The 13,937-nt window shown below is 43.2% G+C and overlaps 1 protein-coding gene across 1 annotated transcript in view; it reads left to right on the top strand.

Annotated features, from left to right (window-relative positions):
- Positions 1 to 13,937, top strand: part of kcnh8 (potassium voltage-gated channel, subfamily H (eag-related), member 8) — a 420,218-nt gene that overhangs the window by 181,601 nt on the left and 224,680 nt on the right. Inside the window, exons 4-5 of the mRNA XM_078538524.1 lie at positions 670 to 797; positions 11,866 to 12,109. Coding sequence (XP_078394650.1) covers positions 670 to 797; positions 11,866 to 12,109 — 372 coding nt within the window. The remainder of the gene's footprint in view (positions 1 to 669; positions 798 to 11,865; positions 12,110 to 13,937) is intronic.

The following is a 13,937-nucleotide window of genomic DNA, read 5'->3' as shown; positions in this document are numbered from 1 at the left end:
AGTTCTTTCCTTAACACCCATCATTTGTAGTTTTGCAATGCTCCCAACTGCTTCTCATTCAAAATGTCAGCTGCCTCTAATATTTAACAATAGTTGTAAATGAAAAGAATAATGTGGGAATGAGTTAAACCCCAGCATAAATCCTAAATTTGCATGTTTCACATTTATAGTTAATTGCTTTTTAAGCAGCTAACGAGTATTAACAGATCTGAAAGTTACAAATAATGACTGCTAAGCACAATTTCAGAGAAAGCCAAAAGTTAAAATTCACTCCATAAACATCAAGTCAAAAAGTGACCACCGCTGAATACACATCTAGTTCATAGACAAAGGGCTCATTGAACCCCTTATTACCTGCCTGACAAGAGCTGTTGAGGTTTAGCTGGTCAACATGTCCTCTGCTAAACTTGAAAAAGATTAGGTGGCCTGTGTCAAATTTTGGGCCCATTAAGTTTCCTGACAAGCATTCCCTGATACTGTTAGCTTTTAGACACAATTCAAGCCATAGATTAACTGGGTACGTTTAAAACCAGCATCATCTTCTAATTAAGGTTTTTTGGGTTACATTTATTTTGGGTTAGTTAATTTTCTGTGCACGCACAAGGATGACTTTTTTGGAGCTAGTTAAAAGAAGTTTTACTTAAGATCATTGTTTGATTTCATAAATAGAAAAATACAAGGGAAGAGGGAATGCAGGGACACACTTCAGCTCAGCTCGTCGGCGAAGTCGAGCCGTTCTTTATCACATCTCTGGCCACCTACAAAAACGAGAGAAGAGCAAGTTGAAGATTAATAATGTAAGTATATGAAGAATTTGAATGAACTTGAAATATACTTTATCACTGCTAAATCAAACTTCATGTGATATTGATACTACTCTGTGCCACAATTATAGTGAAGAACCAATATGCCAGTGGTGCTGATCACTGCAAAGTTTAAGAACCGTAACATTTTAATATACATTCTGACTATACATTTGACAGGTTTGTCAAATTCTCTAAATTATTATGCTGCCTGTGGACCTAGACCTTTCTACAAACAGTTTGCTCAGCAGCTGCTTGTTTAGCTGAGCTATTAATAGCTAGATCCCAGTAGAAACCTTTAATTCATTTTGAACATACAGACTTGGCAACTTATAAACTGAATTGGCAAATTAGCTCTACTGATTTGAGCTGATCTAAGTATGTTTCTTTTTGTAGGGTGACTATTTTGTTGACTACCTCAGGGGGCTTACTGCAGCTTTGCTGACTTTGACATTACCATATACAGCAACTTGCAGAATGGTCAACAGAGCATTTTTATTTAAATTGCATACTTGTTCTTACAGAAGATCAATAGCCCATATATCCACAGGGGGCAACACTCTATACTATCACGACACTGCTGTGTCTTCCCAGGTTCAACTTTTCAGTAGTTTCCATTGCAAGTTTAATGAACTTGTGGCAAAAATTACGTATGTAGGAATGAGGATTTTGTAAATCCACTTTATTTGTAAAACCTGTGACTAATTAGGATGAATATTAGCAAAGTATTTGATGACTCTTCCTGCCTCAGTGAGCTGAAGAAAGGGACGTTTGGCGCTTGGTGGTTTTAAATACATATTGAGACTCCAGCCAGAATTTCCGTTCTGGAATCTAAGTTCAGTGGTAGGAGCGGAAGTCGGAGTGATTTCCATTGGGGGACAGGACAGCTGACCACGCACGAGCTTGTGCTGTTCAGCTCATTACCTATGCATCTGTGTGGAGCACGCAAACCCTGTGGCAGGAACGGGCAGGAAGTCACTGTCCCCGCCATTACCTTATGGCTTATGGGGTCAAGGGTTTGGGCACCAGGACAGACTGCACTATCCCTTCTACCTTTGCCTATGCTTTACCCATTCCCACTAATCCTTCCTCCCTTCCTTGGCCATCCTCTACTCAACTTGCACTGCCATCGTCTCAAGCAGAGGCTGGTATTTCCCAAAGAGGACAATGCAGCAACAACTCACCATTAACATGGAGGAAGTCTGCCTCATCAGGCGCATGCCACTTAAGTCCATTCGCAAAAGTGAAAGTTCTAATTTCTTGCTGGCGGGAACTTAATTTGGAGAGGGAAACATAATTCCGACGAGCTTTTAATGAACATGCACGACATGCTAATGCATGCAACAGGGCTTCCTGACATTGTTTATCGGGAAGCTCGACCCACCTTTAAAGTCCCAAGAACATAATTGCTAAAGTTCATCCCGACGTCAAGAAGCTGATTTTTGGCCTCGCGTCAAATTAAGTTCCCTCGACCACCAAGCTTGCCACTGCCACCCCTCATATGTAATCTGGATAGACTGTCTGATTTGTACATTCCTGCTGTGCCATACTTAAATCAAGAACCGTGGGTGGGGATACTGATCCTAATTTTGCAAGGTGTGGCATGCTGGAAATCAAATGACACCAATTAAAATGCATTTACCAGAATTATGACTGTATAATTTGAAGTGACTAGACCAAAGTTGTGACCTTGAGAAGTAGAGAATTTTATGCTCTGCACCTGACATGCATCAAGTGTGCCTATCTTAAAATTCCACATGCCCAGCCCTCAATTCATTAAAGTAAACCAATAGAATTTTTTAAAAATAACTAATTTTTGGGATGTGGGCATCGCTGGCAAGACTGGCATTTATTGTCCATTCCTACTTTTTGAGCCAGTGCTCTCTGTATAGCAAGTCTCCCGCAGTGCTGTGCTTGTTTGATACAACTGAGTAGCTTAATAGGTCACTTCACATTGGTTTGGAACCAGAGTTATATATAGGTCAGGCATTCATGAATCATTTGAGTTTTTATGATAATACGAGCATTTATTTACAGATTTTTTTGAAACTGAAGTCAAATTCTCAAACTGCCATGGTGGAATTTGAGCTCTCAACCTGTAGATTATTAGTCGAGGCTGCTGAAGCACTTGTCCATTGCCATAACCACTAGGCTATTATGACCTAATTGCGGACGGGCCTATGAAATTTTATAATAGGTGCTCCTGATGTGTACTTGAAGCAAATGCAACAGAATTTTTGAACCCTTGTTTTTTAAGCAGCAGGTTATGTACCTCCACCAAACATTGATACACATTCTCAAACCCTATCTCTGTCTTGTGATAAACCCAGGACCTTAGCTGGTAACTGTTATTGGTGAATATGGTTTGCTTTCTAAAGAATGAGAACTAGAAAACTATTACCTACCCTCTTAACTCTTCTGCAAGCTGACTGGCTGTATAATGGAGGAGTCCTGTATTAAAATTTAGTTACCACCTAATGCCCTAACTCTTTTTTTTAATGTTTCTCATCCTTTTTAAAATCTTGGCATAAGAGGAATTTTTTACCATTCAAAGCTTGTTTTCTATCATTATATCTAAATTTTAATTATAGCATTTTTTATGTATTACAAAATTTATACTGCTTTGAAATGTGTCCTTTTTTATTTGAGTGAATTACCTGAATGCTGGAAAATCTCAGTGCGGATTCCAATATCAGAAGTAGACCCATGTTGTGATAAAGCACACATTACACTTTTCCAGAAATTGAGAAGAATTTCCATGGGGGTTCACAAATTTCTCACTGTAACTTCAGCAGAGGATTGGTGGAAATCCAAGAGAAATGACCGTTTATGTTGTTTCTGTCGTGTTTCAGCTATCCTTAAGCTGAAGTTATGGTAAATGGTCAGGAGAAATCCCACCCCGATGTGTTTTAACATAAAGCTCAGGTCCCCCTGCTACATGAATATGATGCTCAAAGCTTTTGCACCAACCACCACAAAAATTCTTCTGAAGCTGCAGGTTAGGTGCTAAATTATAGCTGATGTATATGCATCAGGAAGTGGAGTGCAATGACCTACACTTCTAAATAAAACAGAAACTTCTGGAAATACTCAACAAGCCTGACAACATCTGTGAATAGAGAAACCCTGTCAGATCCTTCCAACATGTCAGGAGTCTCACCCCTTCTGCACGTTGCCCTCGAGATGGCTGTGGTGGGGACGAGACCGTTGTTCACCTCCTTGTGGATTGTGCCTTTGCAAAGAAGGTCTGGCGAGAGATGCAGTGGTTTCTGTCGAGGTTCATCCCGAGCAGTTCTGAGACACAAGACACTGTGCTATACGGGCTGTTCCCAGGGACACACACCGAGACAAACATCAACTGCAGCTGGAGGATCATCAACTCAGTGAAAGACGCTCTTTGGTCTGCCCGAAACTTGTTGATCTTCCAGTGCAAAGAGTTGTCCCTGACCCAGTGTTGCAGACTGGCACAGTCCGAGGTCCAGGACTACGTGCTGAGGGACGCACTAAAGCTTGGGGCAGCCGCTGCAGAGGCCCAATGGGGAAAAGTCACTGACTAAGACCTTTCTGCCACAGTGCACCGAGGGGCTGGGAACTGTATAAAACCCTCGGGATGTATGGCACACAATAAATGTATGCATTGAATACTAATTGTATTATAATTGTATTGAAGCACCTCAGAGTGCAACATGATGTATGTTGATAACTCCAATACCATTGCACTGTCTGACTGTCTGTGGTGACCATATTGAAATGATTGTATTGAAGCACCTCGTGATCCATGTGTAAAAGTTGAATCTGATTGCACTTTTTGTGATGGCGATTTAGAAATGTTTTGTAATGTTCTTTCAGATATTTCTTGAATAAAGTATATATTTTTTTAAAAAGCAGAGTTAATGGGCGGGATTGTCCAGGTTTGCACTGTGTGGTAGCTGGCAAGTGAAAAGATGTTTTACCCGTTGGCTGCAATGGAGGCTTTTCACGCCTTATCGTCCCAATCTCGCTTCATTAATTATGCATTCCCAGGAAACACGCCATTTCTATGGTGTATGGAGTCTCATTCACCTGCCATTGCCTCACCGCTTCATCGTGCCAGGCGCCATATTTAAAGTGCAGCCACTCGCACACATCTCAGTGCTTCTAGGCCACAACTGCTGCATGGAAGACAGGATGGCCCCAAAAGGCAAGAAGGCTGCAGCCCCCTGGTTTAATGACCTGCCTCTCGAGCGTCTTTTGGACACAGTGGAGGTCCGCCATGATGTCCTCTACCCCCACTCTGGCTGCAGGATGGGCAGCAACATCACTAATCCAGCATGGGAGATGGTGGCATCGGTGGTCAGCGCCAATGCCCTGCAAAAGAGAACAGCCATTCAGTGTCACAACAGGATGAATGGTCTCAACCATTTCATCAGGGTAAGTCACTCTTCTCATCACTTTCAACTCACACACTCACAAACCCATCATACATCCACAGGGATCTCACACCTCAAGGGACAACACCACTAACTCTCACACACACCCTCACATCTCCATCAGGTTCATATCCTCTGGAGCTCGCATCCTCATCCCGTCCATGACTCTGCTTACCACACAAACATTCCACGCAGTGTCATGCATCCTGTTCACGCTGTCTCCATCTGTTTCCATGAAGGAGAAACTGGCTCACAGACTGGGGGTGGAGTGGCCTATATTAGGCCTCTCATTCACTTGGAGGAATGTGCCATCGTGCTGACTGGTGAGGATGTGGACCATGCCTGTGGCAACGGTGAAGTTGATGGCGAACACCCTCATGAGGATCCTGCATCACATCATCGCTCTCTCAATGCAACTGTGAGCGCTCTCTCTCCTGCTTTTGACTGAGCTGCCATGCACTAATCATCTCTACTTTGGTTCACAGGGAGCTCTGCCAAGCGACCGACGCCATCAGTCAGCCAGTCCCTCAGCTCCATCCACGTTCTCACCTCCAGCCAAGGGGACTCCACCTCCATTGAAGAGCTAGAAATAAGCAGCCTGGAAGTCCCGTCACAGCGCTACCCACACCCTCCACCATTGCAGAGACACACACCTCGGTGGGGCCTAGATCTAGAGTGGGCTCCGGTTCACAATTTGGTGGCCATCACACGGACATGTGTCCACAGCAGGAGGAGGCAGATTTAGACAAGCTCCCTGGCACTCGGAGGACTGCTGGGGAAGAGGCATCTGTGAGGCCTGAGTCTTATAAGCCTCAGGATTCGGCCTTCCACCTCATCCTGGAGAGTCAGCAGAAGGCAGGGGAACATCACGCAGCGCTGTTGGAAGCCCTCAAAGGAGTGGCACATGAGTCGGAGAAGTGTGTCCACCTGCTCTCTGATGAAGTGGTGCACACATGTGGCGTATGGAGATCTCCTTGGGAAGGATGGCGGATACCATGGAGACCCTGATCCAATGGAACATGGGGATATGTGCAGACTTGCATTCCGTCATGGTAGCCATAGGTGAGTTCCTGCAGTGGCAGTGTGAGAGGGAAACGGGGCACCTCAACGTCCCCCCAGGTGCTCCTTCCCCTCAAGGAGTCAGGCCAGGGACTTCGGGAGAGGAGGAGTTGCAGCTGGACACCCCTGGCTCATCCACTCAGGGATCTGAGAGGTTGTCCTTTCCCCCTTGAGTCCCCTTTGCCTGTGACCCTCTCAACCTCGCCCTCTGTCACCACAGAGGGAGCAGCTGGCCCACCGGAGCATAGCCAAAGCAAGTCAGGGCCCCCAAGGCCTCGGCTCTCCAGAGGACCCACGCCAAAGTCATTAGAGGCAACAGGGCCAACCATTACACAGGCTGTCTCCACCCCTACTGAGGATGTCAGGGCAGCACCTGGAAGTCGTTTTGAAGGCGTTCAAAAGTTAAGAAATTCTGATCACAGTTGGTTGCATTTGTGAACACATTTTGTCACTTTACAATCTGAAAATACATTCACTTTCACTGAATAATGTGTAATGTTGTCTTTCAGCTTCATTGACAGGCTTTGCGAATCCTCCCCTGCATCCATCTACCCCCCCTACCCCCGCCACCCTCAATCTAGCAGTTCAGCTGCACGCAGCCGGCCCATGAGTGATTCTGGAGGGAGAAGTGTGTGTGTGTGGAAGGGTCTTTTGGAGCCTCATGCAAGCACTCTCCCACACATGTGGATCCTTCCCGCATCACACTCAATATCCTGAGCATTTTCAGTGCTGCCCGCTGGGGTTCACTTTCAGTTGTCCATCTGAGCTGACCTGCATCTCCGCCCACCCACTGATCGCACTCCAATGCAGCACATGTTATCATCCATCATGACTCTCATTTCACTTTCAATTTAGCCAGCACGGACGTGCTACAGTTTTTCTTGCATTCCCCTGTCCTTTCCCCCTCCTCCAATCACCCATTTCCTTTCCACCATCACTGTCGACCCCCCCCTGGCATCACCTTCCACCTCCCCACTGTGACCTACCAGCCACAACCCTTTTCTTTCGGTGATGTCCAAGTGATCGTGCACATTCCCTTCCTTCCCAAAAGCCCCATCCCCATCCACCCACCCTCCCTGACCACCACCTTCCCACCCCTAGGATGCGTGTCTGCCTCCGAGTCCCCCCCAACCTTATCCTCCTGACACCGTCGTTCCCCACCTAACAACCTCATCTCCCGCCAACACACATTCCTCTCCCAGTCGATCCTACACCTTGCTCTCCCAGTCCCCAGTACATTTTCCTCCCCCAAACACAGCTGGGCCTTCCTCTCAACCTCTCAACCATCATCCATTGTGAACAGACCCTCAACGGTGACTTTCCAACTTCCGTGAGTTGCTTTGTGGTGGAGCCATGTCCATGAGAATCCACTCAGCATGCCATGGACGTTCCTCCAGGGTCCCGTTGCTGTCGGGCTCCAGCATTTTCTATATTCCCAGATGTCCGCGATGTCAGCGAGGCTGTGAGGATAAGCCCCGACTTCTGCACATTATGCTTATCAAGACGTGTTCTGCACCAGCGCATTTTCTCGCCAATGTGAGCGGATGATCCAGCGGGGACTGGGTGATCCCGGCGGGAGCGGGATGATCCTGACGCGGGCTGGGCGATCCCGGCGGGGGCTGGGTGATTCCGGCGGGCTGGCCTTAGAACGACATGCAGATGTATGACAATGAGGTTCCCGACATTTGACAGTGGGGAACGCGGCCCACCATCGATGGGCAGAGCGGACGATTGCAAACTGGTTTCGTGACATCATGAATCCGATTTTTGGCCTTCTCACACCGCTGAGGTCATGGAAAATTCCGCCCAGTGTTTTTGGTCGATGATCTTTCATCAGTGCTAAACTCCCGGTCTAGACTCCTATTCAATTTCACATGGATTTCTTAACAGAAACAGAAAACTCATTTATCTACACTTGGGTCAAGACCCAAAAGTATGTTGGGTTCCTACTTGTGACTTCCTGTTCTGAGCAGAAAGTCTGCCTACCTGGAGCACATGTCAGAAATTTGCACTGTTCCTGCTATGTCATCTTGTTGTCATTTGGTTGTACCGGACAACATGGCAAATTCAACAGAGAGTTTCTGATCTTTCCAAGCTTAAAGTGTGATTATTAACAACTTCTGAGAACCAGAAGACAAGAAAAACACATAGCATGGTGGCAACGGTAGTTTCATCGCTGGGTCAATAGTGATGTGATGCTCAAAATCTTCAAAGCATCCAACCATCCCACTGCAACACTCTAGGTAGATTTGCACCAGGTCTTCTTTGCACCTGATCAGAGGGTATTTTTCAATGGGTGTACTCCCTTCAACCCTCAGTGTCACATCCTTTACCTCTTGCTTTACTGAGATTTTTTTTTTATTCATGCAGGATGTGGGCATCGCTGGCTAGGCTAACATTTATTGCCCATCTCTAATTGCCCTTGAAGCACTTCACAACTGCTGAACCCCAGAATGGCAGGGCCATCTGTTTCAGTGACGTAGAGCAGATAGTTAACACCTTTTCCTTGTCCCTCTGATTTGGATTGTTCCTGTTGAATCTCAGTTCCTGCTTTGCCATTAGCATCCCATTGCTCGGTTTCGGAACAGCTTTCTTTGGATAACAATTTTCTTGAAATTTTCAGAAAATTTCTTCTGGTATAGTCTGAGTGAGATGATGTTACTCTGCACCTTCAGCTTTACTGTTGTGGGTTTTTCTCATGGAGAGAAAAGACATTCCTGAGCTGAGCAGCTGTGTGAATTTCTTTGCTCTGGGAACTGTTGCATCCAGCCATTTTGTGCAGTTGTACGGCTCCTCAGACTGTTCTCAGACTCACCATTATCTTCTGGGGTAAAGATGTTTTGGTTACTTTTCCTGTCCGTTTGCCCTGTTGTTCTGGCTCTGGTACCTCATATACCACCTTTACCTTTGTTCTGTACATTTTTGCCAGAGATTGGCCTTTCCACAAGTTCTACGGATCAACCCGTATGAGCGACATTTTTGTATGTGAATTCATGTGGTTGTCCATACCTCCTGCATGACCTTCTCTCTATTTGTTGTACATTCTTTTGTTTCTGTTGCACTGTATCAACCCTGCTGCCTTTCTCTTCACTTAACTGAAGGCTAGCTGTTTGGGTAGTCAGCATCTCCATCTGTCTGCTCATGGCTTTGTGTGCTCTGGCAGTGTCTACAGCCTACAATATTTTGAGCTTGTCTTTCCTGGTTAGTGCTTTCTGCACTTAAGGGTGTGGAGAACCCCAAATTAGTTGATCTATCAGCCTTTCATTTTGTGTCCTTAAACTTATATTTTCTGGCTGCGTTTTTTAATCTTCTTACAAAGTTATCAATAGGCTCATCTAATTCCTGTCTGAGGCCTCAAAATTCTTACCGGTAAATCCGATGATTCGATTTTGGCTGGAGGTGGATGCTAAATTTCTCAAAAATTTTGCCTGGGTCTTTGCTGTCCTCTTCAGTAAGCTCCCAGCTGTTAAATGAATTTAATCCCATATCTCCTGCCCACAGAAGGATATAGCTGACCCTCTCTTCATTGCTAATGCCTTTTAGGAAACTACTGAATGTCAATCTGCACTTCTGTTTAAACTTCACAAAGGCCTTCTCGACATCATTGGCTTCCTGACTCATTGTGGGCTGTAACTGTGCATTCATTGCTGTGTCGGTCAACATTTCACTTTTTGTTTTCACACAATTCATAAGTTTCTCTTATGGCAGTAATGTTGTTCGATTTTCCAAATCAGCACTAAATTAATTTAAAATGCTTTAGGTTTACTCACAGGCACTTGCTGCCACCCTGTCATGTGTTCTTGTTGCATTTTGGTTCAAAGATGTTATTAATAATCACATTTTAATCTTGGAAAGATCAGAAACTCTTTATGTTTAATTTTGTCATGCTGTCTGGTACAAAAAAGGACCAGATTCAACTGGTTCTGTACACATCACATCAGTCTCTAGTGCAGCTGTGAAATGTGGACCCTAGAACACTTACATATAGCACATTAGGACATACTTAGCCAGGAACTAGCTATTTACAGATAGTTACAGATAATACAACAATATATTACAGTTCCATTCCTGAAGGTAATGCTTGATAAATCATGCATAGCGCATGTTTGAAATTTGAATTGTGTGGATGAGACTTGCTACCAGAGCATGGGGCAGAATATTGACCTCAGCGGGTGGGCTCACACCTGACCTGGTCGAGCATAAAATAATGTTGGCGAGCATCCTGATGTCATTGCGTAGTCCTATGATACTTTGTTTGGCGGGCACGTGCCAGAGTCGGCGGGCAGGTGAAAACGCCAAGCGGCCTTTGCATTTTTTGGGAAACCTCATCCCCGGGCGGGATGAAGTTTCCTAAAGTAAATAAAAATAAAATAATAATTTTACTCTTGAACTAAAAACATGTCTCTGCTCATGAGACAGAGTCACATGAGGGGACATTTTTTACGACATTTTTATTTTTTTCATTAGTTTTTTTAAACAGCGCTTCATCTCCCTGAGGCAGCTCCATGCCTCAGGGAGATTGGAGCGCTCTTTCGCACGCATGCGTGAAGTTCATGCTAGGCCCGCTTGGCCTCCTCCCCCCACCACCCGCACAGGCAGTGCTCAGCATTGCTGCTCACGTATCACGTTGGGCGGGCCTTAATTGACCCGCCTGTGTAAAATCACGTTGGAAAACTGCTTCCTGACCACCCCCACCTACCCCCACTGAGCAACCCCACCAAGGGCAAAATTCTGCCCATGAAAATTACCCTTTCAGGAGGATGAAAATCTTTACTGGTGACTCTGCTGAAATGTGCAAGGTCAGTGAGAGGTCATTTAATTTGCATATGGGTAGTGTATGCCACATCATTAAGGATCCATATCTGATGCAAAGGCTGGAAAGTCTAGTAGAGTATAGCAATTCTGGGACATTTCTGTTTCCCATACCTCTCCCAGCATACCTGTGCCCCAGCCTATTTAATGCTGGAGTTATGACAGACATGTACAGGCCATGATATTTTAGCCCCATAATGTCCCAGCTCACAATGTTACCTTTTTCACATTACAACTGTGTATAATATAATTTGTTGGTTGCTGATATAATAGTTATGCTTCCTTCTGTCAGAGTTCAGAGAATTCATCAGTGAACTTGTGATAAATTATGGTAAATTATTTATATGTATGTGAAGGTCGATAATTTATTACACTGTTTTATGTAGAGGAAATAGAAATAGTTGATTAAATTAGTAACAAATTGCAGTATGCTAAGTGTACACTAAAATTTATATTTAACAAATGCAACTATATTGCTGAAATAAGAGACATGCTGTTTAAGCTTTTCATCTTGTACTCATCAGGACAGATCACAAGATTACCAACAGTAAAGGGAACACTTTATATTGCATGAGGAAAGAGTGCTGATTGGTCAGCAAGTGGACTCTGATTGGTAGAGGCACTGCAGTATAAATTGCTGTTCCCTTTACTGTTGGCAATCTTACAATCTGTCCTGATGAGTACAAGATGAAAAGCTTAGACAGCATGTTTCTTTTTTCCCCAGCAATACTCAAGTTCTGTATTACCAAATAACTAAATGTAACTGTCTTATTTCTCTACAGAATGTGTTTAGAAACCAACCAGCACTACCAGAGTACAAAGTTGCAGATGCAAAAAAATCAAAATTCATCCTTTTGCATTACAGCACTTTTAAAGCATTATGGGATTGGCTAATATTATTGGCAACGTTTTATGTTGCTGTGACTGTACCATATAATGTTTGTTTTATTGGAATTGATGAAAATTTGCCTTCAGCAAGAAGCACAACAGTTAGTGACATTTCAGTGGAAATTCTATTTATCATAGGTAAGCAGACAATTCTGTTATTGATCTCTCATTCGGTTTGAAATCAGCATTTACTTGTGTATTGACTAACTACGAATTAATGAAGTATTTATGATTAATCGTAACCAAACAGGGTCAATTCATATTAAGGATATTATAATATAATAGAGTACTGAATCTCGCTCATTATGCAAGCAAGTTTTCAAATTCCAGCATTAGAATGTGTTCTCAATTCATTTTTTAATACCTCATCATCCTAAACGTGCAGATTTTCCCTTTCTTGATGGCATAAACTACCCATTGGCCTGTGGAATTAATTTTGAAATGACCCTGAATGTTTAGTCACAGTACAGATGACCAGGCATGTGTTTAGAGAAGAATACCGATTCCTCTGACCCAATACAAGGCAGTGTTCTGATCACAGACTGGGAAACCAAAGTTTGAGTCACTTAGAACTATCCTCTGATCGAAATCACACCTCAGTGTCTGCTGATTTCTCCAACATAAACACCAAAATTGTAGTTTTCCTTTTTGGGTTTTTATTTGTTTTGCTAACAGAGGCCCTTGCGTTATTTACCTATTATAGTACATATGCTTTAGTAATTTTAGGGTAAAATGATCAAGGGAGTTTTATTCAAAAATAACCGATGCCAGGAATCTTGCTGACCTAACAAATTATACCCAGTCCCTTGTTGATTTCAGGATCCATGGTTATGTCTTCCATGAATCCACTTAACGAACTTAGAACAGCACCCAGATACACACTTTTACAATGTTATGAATGAATGGAAAGTTATATTTTAAAATCTCATGCACTCTCATACATGACACTATTTCACCTTACTTAGCCCTATGATCAGTTGTTGATACAAGAAAGTAACTATCAGCTTTGAATCTTATCTAGCTTTTGGTGATTTTATCCACTTGAACTGAACAGACCAACTTAGAACTGCTTGTTCAAATCAATGCCTTGCTGTTGTACAGCATTTTGAAGGAGGTTGAATTTAAATGTCTCTGGGTATTAACCTCTACAAGGCTGCACTGGTTCACCCAAAATTTACCAAAACAGCAGAAAGATTGAGGAATTTCAAGCTCAAGATGCACCCTGTATCAATTGGGTTTCCACAATCTTTTGTGCTGGTATCAGAAAATCATGCTGGAGGTCAGTCCTGAACTCAAAACAGCCACATCCCTGGATCAAATTAATCAGCATGATCTGCCTTCTTTTAGGTGCAGGGAAGCTAAAAGGCATCTTTTGAAAGCTTTTCAATAATACAGTCATAATATTTAATGTACTAAAAATCTGTACACCAATGAAATCAATAAATGGTTCTGTATCATTTTATAAAGTAATTTTCATCTGTTTAAAATGGGGTTACTCATTCATTAGAGAAGAATACTGATTCCTCTGACCCAATACAAGATAGTGTTCTGATCACAGACTGGGAAACCAAAGTTTGAGTCACTTAAAACTATGTGGACCAGTCACACATCTTATTAACAATGCTTCTTTTTTGTGATTAAACCCATTTTCAGCTGAATTAATAAAACTGCACCAGGTTAACACTTAAATACATCAATGAATATCTTTAGTGCAAGGGAAAGAGGTAAAAATTAAGTTCTAAAACACTGCCCACATGCAGCGCTTCATGGAAAATATTATGTTTGTGATTGTGTAAATGCATTTGAGCAGAAACTTGAAGCATAAATTCACGTCGGAAAGCTAGCACAATTGAGCACAATTTGCACAGATTACATCCAAAGTGGAAACTCTATGCCAATCAGTGTAACATTCCAATATTCTAATGTCTCTCTTAATTCATGAGGGGCCAGAGCAAGTTAAACTAGA

This window comes from Cetorhinus maximus, chromosome 3 (genome assembly GCF_964194155.1).
Source record: "Cetorhinus maximus chromosome 3, sCetMax3.hap1.1, whole genome shotgun sequence".
In the NCBI taxonomy this organism is placed as follows: Eukaryota; Metazoa; Chordata; class Chondrichthyes; order Lamniformes; family Cetorhinidae; genus Cetorhinus; species Cetorhinus maximus.
Note: the sequence above shows the minus strand (reverse complement) of the source record. Positions and strands in the feature narration are given on the sequence as shown.